Source organism: Protopterus annectens, chromosome 2.part1, assembly GCF_019279795.1.
Source record: "Protopterus annectens isolate FY-2018-M chromosome 2.part1, PAN1.0, whole genome shotgun sequence".
Lineage (NCBI taxonomy): Eukaryota > Metazoa > Chordata > Ceratodontiformes > Protopteridae > Protopterus > Protopterus annectens.
The window spans coordinates 445,494,830-445,514,484 of NC_056729.1; the positions used below are offsets into that span (position 1 = coordinate 445,494,830).

At 37.1% G+C, this 19,655-nt stretch overlaps 1 protein-coding gene across 1 annotated transcript in view; it reads left to right on the top strand.

Moving 5' to 3' along the window:
* ARHGAP10 (Rho GTPase activating protein 10) overlaps positions 1-19,655 on the top strand; it is a 2,173,597-nt gene that overhangs the window by 2,105,364 nt on the left and 48,578 nt on the right. Inside the window, exon 24 of the mRNA XM_044063456.1 lies at positions 12,171-12,262. Within this exon, the coding sequence (XP_043919391.1) occupies positions 12,171-12,262 (92 nt within the window). The remainder of the gene's footprint in view (positions 1-12,170; positions 12,263-19,655) is intronic.

The following is a 19,655-nucleotide window of genomic DNA, read 5'->3' on the forward strand; positions in this document are numbered from 1 at the left end:
CTATGCCTCCAAATCTATCTATTACCCTTTTCTTCATAATATCAGGATAAAATATAACTTCTTTTTCTCTTAACTGAATCTTGCTCATACCTTCTCGTGTGTGTAGTATATTGTTTAGTATAATTTCTTACTAAAGTTTTTATAGTTTATAATTTTTAAGTTTTCTTTGAACAATGTTGCCTCTGTATTTGCTTTATCATGTCTTTTTATATTGTTAACGTTGTCACTGTTCATGCTTGGAGCTTTTCTCCCCGGGCCTCTACTGAAAATGGACATATATACAGCTAGACTAGCCCAGTCAACAAATGTAAAATAAATAAAATAAAATAATATTGCTGTAATCACACCCACTAGCCCTTTTACCCTACACAGCCCTCTCAAATATCTGCGTACAACTAGAATACTTAATAAAATGGGACCACCGTGGCATCACATGTATCTGAAACAAAAATCTGTTCTCTTATAAGTAGTACATGTTCCTCATGGAAAGCTATCCCCCAAACCCCAAATTATAATCTTAAGCATTCCACCATCTTTAATTGACGGAATATGAAAATGATTTGTATTCTGATTTAAGTCATCCATAGAAGTATGTATCAGCCAATCCATCATTCAAATTAACCTTCATTATAACTGTTTATAAAGTCCCTCACATGCCTTGATTCCAACGCAAGTAAAATAAAAATATTTTTATAGCGGGGTAGAAACCTCTGCAATAGTACATTATCAGCTCTCTAATGGTGCCCTAGGTTATAATAGGTTGGTTCCAGCCTATCTAAGGGCATTGACTAAATATGGAAAAATAATGAACATTCTTATTGGCTGTACACCAGAGTAAGGAATAATGGGAAGGCACCAGGGCAATAACTTTTACAAGTCAGAGGGGCTGTGCTTAATGCAACAAGTTCAACTTGAACTACTCAGTTATCAGCCATTACCATGGGATACTCTTGATGATAGAATTTTTCACAGTTCTCTGTTTTCTTGATGCTGTCCAGTGTGAACCCTACTAAAAATCATAAGTCAAGATAAGTAGGTTCATAGGTATATACTAGGCTAACAACCATCAGGGCCTTTCCACACAACATAAGCGAATTGTGTCCCTATGTGTCATGCGCATTTATTAGGAGGTGATATGTTAGGAAGATTCCGAAGGTTATGTGGATGGTATGTTAGTTTGGGCATAGTTACTGCCTGTCTGCCTCTATCTGTCAGAGACATGGGGTCCACATCCAGTGTGAATTTTCTATTTTCTGTCCATTGATCAAGTTTACACTTAAATAGGATTAGGGATGGACTCTACTTCACATGGATGGGGAGCATGTTCCAGAGTGTTTGGATCCTCTGATATGTGCCTAAATACGTTTGAGTTCAAGAAATGTACTAATTTCTTGCAAACAAAGTAATTGCAGTTGCCAAAAAATGTATGTATTAGGAAGCAAAAAAAAAGTTACAAAAAACAGTTCTACCTTCTAGTATCATTCAGAAATCCAGGATCATTCAAGTAGAATCCAAGGCAATTTAATGCCTTGTCCATATTAGCTTAAAAAATAATCTGAGAGTACACATTATTAAAAGAGATGTACAACAGACACAGTATACTTGCTCTCAAGAAGATATGCTATATTTTACCGTAAAATGGACTTAGTATCAAGTGCGGTTTGTTTAAAGTGAAGTAATAGTAGTAGTAGTAGTAGTAGTAACAAAATGGTGCAGATTATAAATTGATAAATTACTAAAGGATTTTATTAGTCATCCCTCAAGAAAATAAGGGTCCAAGTGTCAAAACATGTAATTTGCATTATTCCTTTATATTTCTGATATAATGATATGATCAAAACAGTTACAGCATTTTGTAATTCAAAACCACTGCCAATAAGCTTGCAAATAAAGTTATATGTTAAATCCATAATGGTCACCCTGAAACTTGAATTGTCAGACCTCCACAGAGGCTATTCAGTATCAGCCTCAAACAGTTTTCATACCAGATAGATGGAGGAGAACAGCAGTCATTTCCTTGCAGAAAGGTGGGGGTTCAGTGGGCCCAAGTAATTATAGACCAATAAGCCTGATCATCCTCATCTGTAAGGCTATGGAAAGGATTATAATGTTGACAACAGACTGACTTTTGATCACCACATGTTTACTGTTGTAAGAAAGTCCTTTTTCATTACACATCTTAAAGCAAAAGGTATAGTGTCCAGGTGTAGGTCCAGGGATGTATTCATTCCACTGTACTTAGCTTTCATTAGGTCGATCATTAAGTATAATGCCCCTTTCAGTATGTTCTTGTCCATGCACTTGTCACAACTGAAATAACCACAAAACGTCCTCATTAACAAAATCAAGGACCTAAATCATAACAGTTTTGTGGGTCACTCAATGCCTTGTCTGTCACCTCAATATCATGAATGCTTCTGAGATCTGACCTCTGCCTCAAATAGAGAGCCTCAACAGACCTTATCCAGTCAGACCTATTACACCTTCACAAGTTCATTGGTGGCATAAACACCCACTCAGTGGATTTCAGTCTCTTCTGCAGCATAAATGGGTGGAGATGCTGTAGCATCTTATTTCAGTTTGCTTATCTGGGGAAGAGCGAGGGATGGGGCGTGTGCTTAGACACACAGCTGTGGTTGCCCCTGATGAAGACCGGTGAAGCATGAGGGCTGTTCTCTACGTGGTGAGGCAGGGCATTGGCTGAGTCACATGAAAATCATGGAAAGTACACCCCAGTCCATATTGGACAGTATATACATGTGCATAGGAGGGATTAAGCCACAGTGGAAACACACTCCCTGTGCAGCAGTATGACATTGCCCCAGGATGCGCCAGTCTTTTTAGCAACCTCAGAGGTAGTCCAGAGAAGGTTTGGTAGACCCAGTGGCTGAGGACTGGGATTAGGATCAGCTTATGGTCAGTTCTGGGGAGCCAAAAATAAGGCAAAAAAGGAAAGTCCAGTGACGTGATGATCACTTACAGGAGCCTGAGGTGTGTATGGCATGCATCAGTATGAGCTTGGGATATGGTGACATATATGGAAATCAGGGGGATTTGTACATGTGAGTGCTTAAATTTCCCTAAAGTGCAGCTATAGGAGAAGTCACAACCATTACAAGTGTAATTACTTAGCTATACAGACAAGGGAATTAGTTTTTGAGGTGTTGGGGGCTCCAGATGTAAGAATACTCACTCCTAGCAACTAGTTTTTACCTCCAGCAAGAACAAATGGTTTGATAGTTCCTTCCCTGACAAAGGACTGAGTAGGTCAAGGTGTTGTTACCTTGGTCAGGGATTGAATGGGCTCAGTTCTCACCCTAAGGTAGAACATATGGGTCTATAGGGTTCTAAGAGGAGGTGTGATGCTATGTGGAGCTAAAAGGGCTGAAACAATTATTTATATATCACAGCAACATCATTTATTGCAAAAATATTAAACACATCCTTGCTGAATGCAGATTGCCCATCAGTTTTTGTTTTATTTTAAATTTATCTGGGGGTAGAGCTTTGATCCCATTGGACCTATTTCAGTCTATTTTCAGAGGTAAACACAACAGATACATGGTATTATATATAGAGTAAATGACAAAGTGCAATGCATGCATATGTTATATATAAAATGAATGTCAGAGTTGGCTTGAAGATATAAAGACAGTCAATACAGTTGTTAAAATTGTCATTGGGTAGTAGTAAACATGCTGGTGCCAGTAGGATGAGGTTTTATAAGTCAGGCGCCCCCATCCTGATGGGACTAGCAGGGAGCTAGCAGACATAATACAGTCACACCATTTCACTCCATGATGAAATATTTTGTGAACCCTACCCAGTATCTGGGTACGTTTCTCAGAAAGGGAAAACAGGTGAACAACTTTTGTCATCTAAATGAATACTCTAAAGTATGCCATTTGGAATTAAGTAAAAGAAAAGAAAAAGTCTAAACTACGCAGTTAGGTTTTGCAAACTTTGTAGAAGCTGACATAATGAAGTATGGTAGTTAAGGTAATTTATTAAGACTGGGAGAACAGAGAGAGGGGTGGCAAAGATAATGTTGTATGTTGACCTAAAGTCACCCAACCAATGTGATGTGGCTATAAGGACAGACACCATAGTAACAGGACTCTTAGGGTGATAATATTACAAACAGAAGAGATGACATGGTAATGCCATGGAACATGTCATAATTGTACAGACCTCTGTATAACTTACACTATATCCAGATCTTTCTGCAGCCATAGACTTATCTCCTTTCTATTTCAACACCTCCAGGTTTAAGCTGTATATTCCTCATCCATGTAGTTTAGTGTTTCCCTTTTGTCATATGGAGTATATGCACATGTTTGTTCAGACATCTTGAAGAAAGGCACATGCATTTTCTACTAGTTTTCTTTTGAGAGAGAGTTGGCATATGCATAGTGGCCATAAAGGGTAACACAAACCTGTATCTTGTCACATAAATAGGAAAAAAAGACTGACATCATTTCATGTGAATTGATGACAGTCTGTATTTCCCATTTATGTGACTGTTGTGATTTTTTATTTGACTCTGATGATGCCTGGATTGTAAAAGGTGAAAGCGTTAAGTCTCTGGTGATTTTATCGTATTAAAGTGACTGTTTCTTGTGCAAGAACACGGTTTGTTTTATTTTTTTACTTTATTCACCACACTGCTTCTGCATTAGTGGCTGCAGTCTATTTACAAACCCATATCTCTTTGATTCCATGGATTTTGTTCTTATATTTCCTGGAAGAAATGAATAAGTTTTCTATTTGCTAGTCATGCACTGCCATGTGATAATAAAGTTGCATAATTTATATACATAACAGCCCTCAAGTTATGTTGGCCTGGAATAAGGGTTTTATTTCTGTTAGTACTCCCCCCTGCAGAAGCTGGGGACAAGCTGAGAAGAGCAGTAACAACATTTAGTGGTCTATATCAAGATTTCATTGTCAGTTTATCATAAGACATACTGTATTCATTTAATACATACTAGTGAATACTGGTGAACAATTTTGATATAATTATGCTATTACAGAGCTATAAGATAAGGCAAAAACAAACAGCACTTAATAGAATCACAGGCTATACCATGCATCTTAGCAAGGATACCCTTTTTTCAGGTTGGCTTCAGTCTGTGTGCATGGCTGTCAGTATGGAACTTTTGATCCTATTAGGAGGGTAAATCTTCAGTATTTGAAATGTACATAGTTTTGTGTGTTGTTATTAAGTTTATATGTTTTGGGGGGGCATTTTGTGTGTGTGTGTGTGTGTGTGTGTGTGTGTGTGTGTGTGTGTGTGTGTGTGATTTTTGTTTGAGAGTTTTCAGTAAAACAAAAAGTTCTGTAAGATGTGACATAGGCTCAAATGGAGATGACAAAAAACAATTGCATAAAAGATTAACCTGCCAAACAGTACACACATGTAAAACAAAAGCTGAAACTAGACATTTAACAAAAATCTGTTATACATAAAAGGTGGGAATAATAATTTCTGTAGTGTCTTTAAACATAATGGTCTCACAGATAAATACAGAAAAAGAAAGAGTAATGAACTATATTAAAAATGTAGCATGCAAATAGCTGTGCTACAGGAGACACACTTGGAAAGAACTGAACATATGAATTTGATAAGGAAAGGTTTTCTGGATATATGTTCAGCAGAACACCTGGAGCAAAGGAAGAGAGGAGTACTTATGTTAATTTCAAGAGGAGCTCCCATAGTAATAGAGGAGGATACAAAGACAATAATGGTAGATTTGTAGTAATAAGGGCTACTGATAAGGGAGGAGGATTACACTTGCATTTATTTATATGCCACCAGAAATTGCTGCAATGAAGTTTAAGAAAATCCAGGGAGAAATAATCAGCTTTCAGCAAGGAATATTACTTATAGGTGGGGACTGGAATTTGCTTTGCAATAGTGAAGATGTGTCTGGAGGACCTGAAGGAAAAATATAACAAGTTAGGGTAGATTTTTAAAGAAATTTATGAAAATATTTGGCATGGAAGATGTGAATTTAGTACTAGGAGTTTGGAGTGAATTTACATATTCCCCAAGATACAAAAACTGGGCTAGGCTAGACAGAATTTACATTTCACAGGAACATGTGCATTTAATTGAAGGTCTTGATATGCACCAACAACTATTCCAGATCATGTGCCAATAATAACTGAAATAAAAACATAGGGTAATGAAATAAAACTGAGACACTGGCACTTTTCCACCTATCTGCTGCAAAGAGGAGAATTTAAGGAATGGGTAGTGGAGATTATTGTGGAGCTAGTAAAGAAGATAGACATTTCTTCTGAAAATATAGCTAGAGAGTGGGATAAAATTGAAGTGGAGTTTAAAAATATGGTGTAAATAAAAGGAAGGGAGATATGGTTAAGCAGTAACAATAATTATTTAGAGGGACTGACATATTTAAAGTATTGCAAAATAGTGACTGCAGCATACTAAACAGGAAATAAGGGATTACCTAAATACTATGCATCAGACCTCCCAACCGTCCCGAATTACTCGGTTTTTACCGAGTTTTGGGGTCCAAATTAAGGGGTGCCACGATTCCCCGAGTGGCACCCCTTCATTTCCGATTTCTTTCCTTTTCTTTTTTTATTTTTTTAATTTTCGCGCTGTCAGTGCTGACGTCATCACGTGCGTGATGACGTCAGCTCCGTCAGCACTACCAGCCAGTCGGAATTGAGCTCAAGGAGCTCACGTCATCATTTCCGGCTGGCTGTGAGCAGGCGGGAAGTGCTTTGCTGCCGAGAAGAATTTGAAAATAACTGAAGACTTGAAGAGTGAAGATGTTACTGCTGCTGCTGAGAGAATGCTGTTTTGGACTGAAACTGCTGCCGAGAGAAGAATGCTGGCTTTGAGGTTAAATCTGCTGCTGTTTTCATTGTTGGCTTGCGACTTAATGTGCTGGCGCCTGGCTTGGGACTTAAGTTTGTTTGCTTTAAATCTGCTGCCATTTTCGCTGCTGGCTTGGGACTTTGCTGGGATGGGAATTATTTACAGGTAAGGCGTGTGTGTCTGGGAGAGAATCTGTTTAAACTTTTTCCTACAGCAGATAAAATAAAATCGGACTTTCATGCACACAGTTCTGGGCGGGAACTGTTTGTATGAAAGCCCGATTTTATTTTATCTGCTGTGTAAGTGTATCTTATCTGCTTTTGCTGTCTGAGAGAAGTTAGAGAACTTTTTGCTGTGAAAGTAAGAACTGTGTGCATTTTACAATAATACACAACAGGCTGCCATTAGAAATTAGCTCTCTTAAGCTGATTTGTATTCATTTGAATTTAATGACATATTAGTTCAGTCAACTGAGCTGGTTTTAACTAACAATGTTTTCTGTTATAAATTAATAAAAATTTAGCAACGAACAGGTACTGCCATGAGTGCAGCATTTGCACCTTTTATATGTTGATATTTTCATGGGATATTTTGATCAGGTTCTATTGTATGACAAAAATAAGAACGTTTTTCTTAATCAGATAGATATGTGGAGATGCTACCTGGAAGATTCCTCAATCCTTGGACATCTGGAAGGGCCCACAATTTATTTTTAATGAATTTACTGAATATCTGAATTATAATGATTTTGGTAGATTTACTGTTAACTGCCAATTGTTTAACATCGATTTTAAGATGTTAATGTTATCAGAACTAAGCATGAAAGAACTACGTGCTGCTGGGCCAAAGTGTTGTGTACTTTACACCTTGCATTTTAAGCAAGGTCAGTCTGTTCAAGCCATTAGCCAATTCTTTGTAAGGTCCGCTCTGTTCAAGCCATTAGCCAATTGCAATTAAGCAGTCTGCAAGGTCTGTTCAAGCTGTGTTATCTGCATTTTATAAGGTCTGTTCATGGTCTGTCTGTCTGTGTCTGTCTCTCTCTCTGTCTGGAATGTTTGGCTCATATATTCTTGTCATATATATACTTTTGGTCTGTTCCTCTTAAAATTATTATTTTCTGGCAAATCCAGTGAGAACTTAATTCACTAAATAATCATAGCCATTTACGTTTGTCTTTCTGTCTGTCAGGAAATGCATGGTTGGTAACACAAAACATTTTATAGTAGCAACTTTTCTAAGATCATACAAGCAATGTTTGTGTCCCTGGTTTTGGGCTTTTGTCCTCTTCCCAATAAATGTTGGCTATTTACAGATTTCTTATGCTGCATAGGTCTTCAGGGGGAGAGATGTGTAATGCTGCTTATGGTGTGTTTGTGTTGTCAGTAGTATGACAGATAGAATACTTGTTTTTGATATAGAAGGCTGTGGGTTCTAGTCCCACAGCATGTAGATAGATTGCTGACACTGTATTCTGTTGTACTTTGCAGCCTTGAAAATGTCCTCTTTGGCGGAGAATACGTAGTAATTATGAACCTGTTATCAGTTTGCCATCCATTCCCTGTTGTAATATTACTAGCTTAGCATTTTTATGCAACATATGCAATTTATATCTCAAGGGCAACAGGCACTTTATTTGTAGATGAAACAATGAAGACTTAAGTTGTTTGCTTGCAGCAACCTCTTCATTAGTTATATATCTCCTTAATGTGGAATTATGTGATTTTTACTTCTAAAATGCGCTGTAACAAGTGTGCTGTATTATACGAGGAATATAACTTAATACTGTCAGGAAGGTGTATCAAAGAACACATGTATGTTTTGTGTGCAGGGGGCTATGATTTAAAAACACCCAAAGCTAGTCTTTATCCACCACTGGCCAGATGCATTTTCTTTGAATGTAGGTATCAATGCTGTTTCAATGAATGTGAGTTTCGGCAGAGAAGTTAATGCCAAGTCTATTTTCATTGTGAGACTGTATTGCTTTGTTTAGCAGAGGTCGAATAGTGTTTATGCTATAAAATATAAAATAAAATGTTTAAATGAATTCAAATAAACATTGTAGAAGTAAAGCAGTATGCACATTATAGTGTTTATGGTAAATAGGGCAAAATAACCAGGTAATGAGACATTGGAATGGCTGCAGGGGGGCTCTGATGCCATATTTTAGTTCTGTTCAGTTTGCGTTTGTTTATCCCACAATTCCATTGGAGTGGGTGGGGTTACATAATTATGTATGCAAATTATATGTTAATCAGTGTACAGATTTGTACCTATTTTTCATGGTCCTTGTCCAGATTTTTGATGTTTCCAGGTTGAGAGGTATGCTATGCATTAATTTAGAAAGATTGCTGTTTTTTTTTTTTGATAATAACTCTAGAACACAAAAACTTTTAGAACAACTACTCAGGCAACAGAAAGTAGAAAAGGTTGTCGCAATTCTTAGGGAGACTATAACAAGGAAGATAACAAGGGATCCTGTAGAAGTATTAGAAATATTTCAGAAATTCATTGAAAGCCTGTATAAAGCAGAGAAGTATGGGAATCAAGAAAAGGTACAAATGGAAGCGTTTATGGAAGAATTTAAATAAGCCAAGGTTAGAAGTAGAGGAGGCTCAGTTACTATCAGTTAGCATAGGAGGAGATGAGATAAAAATGGTGATCTATAACCAATCTACAGGAAAATCCCCAGGAATAGATAGCATTCCTGTAGAAGTTTAGAAGCTAGGATGGGGGAAAAAAACTGATAAAGATCTGGAAAGTTTTGTTTAATAGTATTTTAAGAGGAGGAGAAGTACCAACATCCTGGAAGAAAGTGGTGGTAGATGTAATACCTAAAGAGGATAAAGATCCATTATTAGTTCCAGCATCATACAGGCCCATTTCAATACTAAACCATGATTATAAAGTGTTTATGTGTATAATGGATAAAGTAAATGCAAAGGTGATGCCAAAATTGATAGATATGGAGCAATGTGGGTCTGGGAAAGGGAGGCAAACATTTGAGAACATTAACAGAACACTGATTATCCAGAGGGAAGCAGAATGTAAGAAAATACCACTGTTGTTGGTGGGGCTTGATGCAGAGAAAGCATTTGACAGAGTAAGCTGGGACTTTATGAACAGAGCAATGGAAGCATTTACATTCCTTGATAAAATTGTAAAGTTGATTAGGAGGATATATGAGGGATCAGATGCAAGAATTAAAGTGGGTAGAGACCTCTCTGATGATCTCTGATTGAGCAGAGGAACCAGGCGGAGTGTCCTCTCTCCCCTTTGTTAGTTGCATTATATTTAGAACCATTGGCAAAGAAAATAAGGAACTCAGAAATTCAAGGATATAGTTAGTATGGTTGCCAAGAAAAGCTGGCTGTATTTGTAGATTACATTATTTTATACCTGACAAAACCAGAAGGGGACATTACAGTACTGTGGAACATATTGAAACATTTTCACATCTTTTCGGGATACAAAATTAATGAAGCTAAAACAAAGGCAATAGCGGTAAATTATGTACCCACACACTAATTAGCTTACCAATATCCATACTTATGGGGATGTGATAAAATGAAGTATTTAGGATTATGGATTAAAAATGATTCAGGTGTGCAGCTAAGGATATGTGGGAAGAGACTAAACAAAAGATAATACAAAAAATGAGAAAATGGAAGCTTTGTTATATGGATATGGATAGTAAGACACAAGCAGTTAAAATGTTTTAGTCCCTTTAGTCTTATACACTGGCCAGTCATGTTTTTATCAACCAGAAGGGAAGTTGTAGATAGCAATTAATAAAGAGCTGAAGGATTTTATCTGGGAGGGAAGATGGCAAGAATCAAGTGGGATAAACTGATTCTTCCACTGTAACAGGGCAGATGGGGATTACCTGTTTTGAAGGGGTATTTCAGAGCAACACAGTTAAGGCTCCTATACAAAGCATAAGCAGAAATCTAGAATTCAAAGTTTAAAGAGATGAAGATAAAATAGGGGGAAGCTCAAGAAACAAGGATAGACTTGGATTTTGGATGCAGACCTTTAAGGAGAATAGCAATAACCAGACATAATATTATTTTCATAAAATTACAGAAAGTATTCTAAGAACTAAGCCAACATTGGAATGGAGAAAGAAGATTCTACCAATAGAGATGACTGCAATTAGGCATACAGACAATCGGCAAGAGGGGGCTGGAATTTATTGGAGAAAATTGGCAAAGGTGCCAAGGTATTGGGAGCAAATAACTAGAGAGGGAAAGGTAATAGAATGGGAAGATGCCAAGAACTTATTTGTACTGCAGGTTAGATATTGCCTTTCCTATCAAGGATTGATATCAGAGTATAAGTAAGGTGAAATAAGTGGGGGGGTCCTTAATGAAAGACCTGCACTAGAAGAGGTTTCAGTAGAATCTAGAACAGAAGTTGCCATTAAGAAATGAATAATTAGTAGAGCATACAAAATATTGCATGATAACTATAAGATTCAATCAAATGAGGTTAGAAAGTATTGGAAAGAGAGATTAGATAATCAATTCACAAAGAAACCATGTGGGATATATATGTCTCCCAAATATGCAACAAAGTCTAGAAAGAGTTAGGATCATTACTTGCAAGGTTTTACATGTGTGTTTGTATACCCCAAGTAGACTTCAAAGAATTTTCTTCATGTAGACAGCAAATGTTGGAGCTGTGATGGAGAAGAAAGAAAGAAGCAACTGGGAACATATTTTCTGAGAGTGTAATGAGTTGTCAGACTTTAAAGATTACCTGCGGACTGCTCTGTCAGAGATGCTGGGTGAGCAAGTTGGTGTAACTAAGGAAATTATTTTTTTGAGCTATGATACAGAATCTGAATTGCCTATACATATTAAGGCCTTGCTGAATCTAATTATGATGGCTGCCAAAAAAGCAATTACTAGGAAATGGAAGTCTATTATTAGTAGTATCAAAGATAGTAACAGAGATAAAACAACTGAAATCGGGATCTTTAGAAAAGGCTAGGAGCAAATTACATAGGAAAAATGGAAGTGTGGGATCAGTACATGCAGAGAAGGAACGAGGTTTAAAAGAAAGCAGAATTTGATTGAGCTATTTAATGTTTGATGAACACTGACTGGTTATATTGTAAGTGATATATAATGTTTACAGCTACTGTTATGTCGGCGTAGTTTGTAATGTATAATGTTTGCAACTGAGATTGTGTCGGTATGGTTTATTTTCATTTATATAAATGTAAGATTGTTTATGTCATACATGATAATTTAATAAAGTTGCTTCTTGTTTCAAAAAAGAATTATGCTATTACAGTTTCACTGTTTTTTTCTAGTTTCAAAACAAAAAGAGCAAGAGCAGTGTTCCCTTGTAAAGCTGAGCACAACTCTGAATTATCCTTTGCAATAGGAGCTATATTTGAAGATGGTGAGTGTGTACTGTGACAGTGTATATATTTTAAACATGTACTTCCAGGGGATTGATGTCATTTTATTCTATGATGTGGAATTTTGTCTTCAGTCTTTTGCATTTATATTATAGTCTGTATAATTATACAACTAGTCACATGCTCATTTGGTTATTACAGAGAATGCTAGACATCACATAAGTTTGGGTCCAATATAGCAATTGACATGGTTACATGAGTATACTGAGCTCTATCTTGTTCAATAACTGCATCATTTTTTATTCCTCCCATGTGGTCAAGCTTAATTTTATTTAGATTGAAAGGTAACTTCATATGTGGCTCACCAATTCCTATCTCATTCTAAACCCCAATAAAACTAAACTCCTTCTCTTCTATCCCACAGGATACTCCTCCTCTCACCTAGCTTTCAACATAGACTCCAAAAACAAAACTATTATCACTTCAATAACACACACTAAACTGATAGGCATCAAAATAGACAATAATAGCTTAAGAATACTCCTTGAGTGCAGCTTGGGGAGAAACCTTTGAGAACCAGCCATGTGGTCCCTTAGGAAATACGGGTCCTAGTGGTGTACGTGGCTACCTGTGGGATAGATAGAGTTGGTGGCTGCCTGTGGAGTCTGAACTGTCCTAATGGACGAGTTCTTTTATAAAAATCTCAGAGGGGAGGCAGCATGGCTCTGTTTGCGCTGGAACCAGATAAAATCTCAGTGGTGTGGCCATTAGTGGGCTGAACCCCACTGAAAGACAAAATCAGAAGCAGACCAAACATAAGACAAAATCACCAGCAGCCCAAACATGGTAGACAACAGTGAACCATGAGAAACAAAGACAAGTTAAAAGATGTACAGTCCAAATAGATAAAACAGTAGAAAAGGCTTGGAAAGGAGACACGCAGACACAGTCTTTCTTCTTCTTCTTGGGTGTTCTTTATTAGAGCCAGCCAAAGCATTGTTCCAGAGTGTGAATATAACAAGCAATTGCACGTCTGTTTATACAGCTTGAGGGTGGTTGTGTCAGGGGGGACCAATCATATGGTGAGTGTGCCCTTTATTATGATTGGGTGAGCCCTGCTGACATCACATCACTGTATCATGGGTTGCTTAAACTTTTTTCAAACAGCCGAAGTAACTAAACATTGTAATGTCCACGATGGAATAGGGAGATTTCAAAAACAATCTCTTGCTGAGTTAACCTACATATTCAAAAGTTCATAAACATATTCCATTGATTCATTCTTTATAGTGCGAGAAGTACATAATTAAAACCTCTAATCAAACACAGCCCAGCACAAATAAAAGCACTGTGCTCATCGAGATGATGTCAAGGGACTGAGTCTTTTAATGATACAGACCAAGGGAATCTTCTTGGGGGAGAGAGATTATATGCGGGCTGGGGTGTGTGATCGCACTGGTAGTGGCTGGGGGTTAGAGTCAACTGGAAGGTTGGCATTGCTTTTCAAGGTATCTTTTTCAGGATGGCTCAAAAAATGAAGAGAGAGAGAGAGATAGAGGGAGGAGGCAGGGCAGGGGCGGCTGGAGAGGCCCAGCGACTAAACAAATAACGAAGAACAAAAAGATGGGCAAAGGGCTTGGGATTAAAAGTATTGGCTCAGAGGGAGCACAGTGCATTGAAATATGAAAGGAGAGGGAGCCTTAATGTCTAGGATCGTAAAACTGGACCATAAGTGGGGGAGGTCTAATCTTTAACCAGAAGTGGATCTAAACGGTCGTATTGCCACGTGTAATGGAAAGACCTAAAGGTGGTGGTGCAGAAATTTTTGAAAAAGGGATAATGAATTATAAAAACTGTTGTTAATGGGAACAGGGGGCCGTGAAAAATAAGAAATAGAGAGAACCTGGTGTAGCTGCTGCTGTATGGGGGAGACCGTGACTAAGGCACATAAAAGCCATCCACTGAGTGGCCGGTGGTCATATAAAAGAACCGGACTTGGGCCAGGAGACTGGGTGCCTAAGGATGGCTATGATGGAAGAAATGTATAAAAATTAAAACCAATCAAACCGGAAAGTGAAAGAAGCAGTAGGGGAGGGGGGAGTGTGTGTGGTGTAGAAAGGCTGTAAAAAGGAATGGTGGGAGAGACCTGTGCCTCGAAAATGGAGAAGGACTCAGGGAGTGTCTAAAAAGGCATATAAGAAGAACCTAACCAAGCATAACTGGAAAAATGGGAAGATAAATAATTGTGTATAATGGGAGCGGGGGATCTGTAAAACAAAGTGAACCGGGTATAGCTGCTACTGTATGGGGGAACCATGGCTAGGGATCATGATAGCCATCCACATAATCTGAAATTCAGCATTCATTTTGCTCAAACCATTAAGAAGGTCCACAAGAAATTAGGTCTTCTTTATAGAAACAAACAATTTTTAATTAGAAACAAAAGCTACCATTGCCCTTAAACACCTCCTGTCAACTCTCCTGTATGCTACCCCAGTGCTAACCAACCTCCACAAAACTGATCTTACCAAGCAGGAATCTTGTTACAATAAAATTGCCAAATTTGCAGCAGCTGCCACATATAGGTCACATCACTGTACAGCTCTTAAACAACTAAAACGGTTAGAACTTCCTCAGTTGCTACACTATAAACAATTAACCTTTGCCCACAAAATCCTTCATCAAATGGATAAAATCCCTGCTTTCCAAAATCTTATACAACTATACACCTCTTCTAGATCCTTCCGTTCCAGTAATAAATGCCTTTTAGAAACCACCAAAGCTTATAACTTAGCTGGGGAATATCTCTTCTCAAACGTCATTCTTAAAATTTGGTATAAACTGCCAACCCGTATTACCTCTGTCTGCTCCACAGTACAATTTAAAAAGCTCCTAACTACTCACTTATTCGACACCTGACTCTGTTCTTGCAACTCTCATGGGTAACTCTAACCTCAGTATATTTAACATCTTGCCCATTGGGTACTATTTTACTCCATTCGATACACTCCGTTTATTTAAATGCATATACTTTTATATAACATGTTATCTTACTGTAATCTCTAAAGAACTGTATTGCTCAACATTGTACTTGTGCTGATTGTGAATTCTTCTGGAATTTTCTTATATTATTACTGTAACTTTTACAATGATTGAATTTCTTATTGCTGGAGCTTTTCTCCCAAAGCCTCCGCTGAAAAAAGGACCTGTGTCCAGTCGGACTTTCCCAGTTAACAAATGTAAAATAAGTATATATATGGACAGACTGACAGCTATACAGAGAAGTATGTAGACAGGCAGTCAAGTAGATAGATTATATAGCTATACAGGCAGCTATATGGTTACTGTACATTTAGTTGTGCATTGTGTATGTCAAATACTGATTTGGGTGTCGCACTTGATCGATCTAACTTTATTAGATTTATTGTATCAGAATTGTCTGACTGTGGAACTTTACAATTTTTGTTTAGTGGAGCAACCAGAGTTGGGATCCCTATTTGGGATCCCAAAGATTCACAAAGATGAAAAAAGGCCACCGTTAAAACCCATAGTGAGTTCTCCTAAAAACAAAACAGTCAATATTTCACTTTTGTTAGACAACATTTTAAATCCTATAGTTCAAGCTAGCAGATATTTTTAAAGGATTCATGGCTGTTTCTGAATGAAATTAGTAAGTTTAAAGTTCAACATAATGATATTATTTTATGTACTCTTGATGTTAACACTCTACACTTCAGTAGATCAGGATGAAGGGATCGAATTTGTTGAATTTTATTTGAAAAAGATTGATCAGAATCTCAGATTCCAGAACTATCTGTGTTTTGTTAGGATTAGTACTCAACAACAATTTTTTTTGTTTTTGAGTCTAAAATTTATCAACAAATATCGGGAGTAGCAATGGGGGCTAATGTAGCACCATCATTCACCAATTTGGTAATGTGTTGGTGGGAGCATTTTTATTTGTCCAAATTACCTTTGTTCAGATATGTTTCTTTCTATCGTAGACACATAGATGATTTGTTTTTTATTTGGAAGGGAAGTAAAACAGATTTTGATAATTTTGTTTTACAAATGAACAACAGTGTTAGGTGGTTGAATTTTGAAGTAAGCTGTATAGGTACCACCATTAACCTTTTGGACATTGAGCTTTCATTTGATATTGTGCAGAAGAATTTTTCCAGTAGCATTTTCAGGAAAAAAGACTTTTAGCAACAATTATGTTCATTTTTCTAGCTCCCACCCTGAGTATATGAAATTCAATATTTTTAGAGGCCAAACTGTCAGATTGAGTTGCATTATAAGTAACCATGAAGGTTTTATCAGTGAAGCTAATGTCTTGATTGATATGTTTAGTCAAAGGATGTATCCCAGGACCAAGTTAAGGAAGATAGCAGATGTAGTTATCTTCTATAGGATGGATAGATACCCACCTATTCTTTCATTAGGATTTATTCCCAAAGTCAAGCACAATTAAAGTGATAAGTGTAATGACAAAAAATTTGTAGCCTTTCCAATTCCAATGAGTTTGGAAGAGGAACAGCTTAAAAAGATCATTCAGGACAATTAGAAGGTTATTTTAGGGAACAGGGATCTCAGTGAGGTAGTGGGTATGGAGCCTAAATTTATTTATAAGACGACATCAAATTTGAAGTCTTTATTAGAAAAAAGTTAAAGACAAATTTACAACAGTTAACACCTCACCTTTATGTACATTTTCCTATGGAGGGTGCAGATTCTGTAGGTTCATTTATCCTAAAAGCAGTTTTCTGTTCAAGCACTGTAGGTTCCTGTTTGAACCTCAATATAAATTTGACTGTAGAAGTGTAGGTTTGGTTTATTTGGCAATTTGTGGGTCTTGCTACAATTTTTATGTAGGTAAGAATTCTAGGACCCTCAAAAGTTGGATGGGGAAACATCTTAGAGCCATCAAGAATAAGGATTTGAACAATGAACTAGCAAAGCATAGTTTAAATTGTGAACATTTTCATAAATTTAATTTTTTAGTTTTACAACAAGTAGATACTAATTGGTTTGTTGATTTAAGTAATAATTATTTAGAGATGTTAGAGTTGAAATGGCAAGTCTTTCTCAGGGCTGATGTCAGTCCGAGTTTAAATGAATCCATTTCTATCAAAAGTTTATCAAAATATACATTTGTATAAACAAATTAAGATTATTTTTAACTGTTAAGATTGTTATCACACACATTGTTTATTGTGGTATAAATCATTTGATGAAGAAGTTTTACTACCACTATTTACATTACTAGTGCTTTAATTAATTTGTGTGTTCTTAATTGTAGTGTGATGTCATGGGTTTGTTGGTATTTAAATAGCTGGATGTTTAAATAGTGTATTTCTGATGAAGTTCCGATAGTAAAGGAGTGAAAGTGATAATCTGACTTTTGTTTTTCTTGTGGACTACGAACATACAGTGTAATGTTTATTCAGTATTTTGTGTGCTTCAAGTTTATTTTATACAGAGAAGCATGTAGACAGGCAGTCAAGTAGATAGATTATATAGCTAGACAGGCAGATATATGGTTACTGTACATTTAGTTGTGCATTGTTTATGTCAAATACTGATTTGGGTGTCACACTTGGTCAAATGCAGGATTTGTCAAGTGGAAGAAAAGTCAAATACTTATTATCAAATGTAGGTAAGTGAGAGTGGATAACAATGACATAATGTTTGTCTAAAATTAAAGTTTTGGCATTCAAAATGAATGTGAGTGAGTGCAGTTGTTTGTGGGTTACTACCACATTGAGGGCTGGAAAGGGATAAAGTTAGTGTTGCTTTTGTATATGTCTGTGTCAGAGAGAAAATGTCCATGGGTAAGGGTTAGAATAGGCGGTAGGGGAGGAATAACTTTAGTATAATGTGCACACGTGTGTTTGTGTTTGTTGTACGTCAGTGTGTCTTGTTTAGTTGTAATGTTTGGAAAATGGCTAACTGACCTAATGTGTAGTAGTAGGAGTTGGGGCAGGACTAAGTTTAAGGTTAAGGTTAGCACATATCTGTGAGGTGGTTCAGTGGAGTCATAACATATTGACTAATATATAGAAAAAAGATCCCGTTATCATCGCTGTTTTAAACAGCCACTAAAGGTCATTCTTTTCAACTGCAGCCTGCCCTGCAAAAGCACACAGCACTGAATATAAGTATATTAACAGCAACTATAACAGATGTTGTACACATATTTGATGATGCAAGATCAGAAGACTGTGACTTCTAATTTGCACACCAGATACATGTGATGCATCTCTGAGTATGTAAACTTTGAGATGAGATGTTAAACCAAGATCTCAGCTGGCTTAGCTCAGATGGATGCAAAAGAGCACATTTCAGTTATCAAAAAGGAGGGAAATTTTAATAGAACCCTGACAAAATTTCCCCTTAATATACCACCTTGGATCTCACCTGAAAATAGGCAGCTGGCCTAGTCAGATGAACATGTTCAATAAAGTATACATAAATAAACAAACAACAAACAAATGAAATGCAAACTCACAATATGTTCACAAAACTTATGGATGTAACTGAATAGGGGAAAATTTTCAAGAAAACCAGCTGTTCTCTATCGACTAAAATTTTCAAGTCTCATCTCGTAAGTAATAGCCAAGCAGGCCTCTCTACAGTGTTACGCCTCTCCCTCTACAGTTGCCAGAACTTGGCCTTTAGGCAATATAGAACAAGAAATCTCACCTGCAATTGGGCCTGAAGCTGGTCCCAAGTCAGGAAGTCTGCTTTTACTGTCAGTTGCTTCCGCTGTCAGAACACCTGCATTCTATCTCACCACATGATCAAAACCTCTACTTACTGAGCTTTACTAAAACATTCATACAGTGGGTCAACCTCATCTACCTCGGGTTCACAAAGTATCCATAGGCTACTTGACATTGAACTGAATTACAGTGACAGCAGACAGTTAAGTCCTTTGGACCTATTTCTAAACCAGAATCGACACCAGGAATTCTAACTTTTGGACTCTAACCACTTCCAAGAAAGTGACTTCCTTGAGGTCTTGTAACTAGGTTGGGTCCGTGAAGGGAAAAGCCACACCTGTGCTACTGTCCAGTAAACAGGATAATCCAGAAGGAAAGGCTTATCAAGTTTTGTGAGCATGCCATCTTCTCAGCAGTGCTGAGGATGGATCTACAGGCATGTGGAGATTTGTTTCCCAAAGTTAATGACCCCTCAATGAGTGATCTGCTGACTCAAAATACAACAAGAATTACTGGTGAACTTACATATTTCAGGCAGTGCATCTACTTTCACAGTGTTTGGATTCACAGTTGCCTTCCTTCCCTTCTTCTTCATCTACACATGGAGATGGCAAGTACATGAAAGGTAAAGAATGGGTTATTTCAGACATCAAAGCAGTTAATCACCGGGAGGATTACTGGTATAATTCTAGTATTATTATTAAGGACA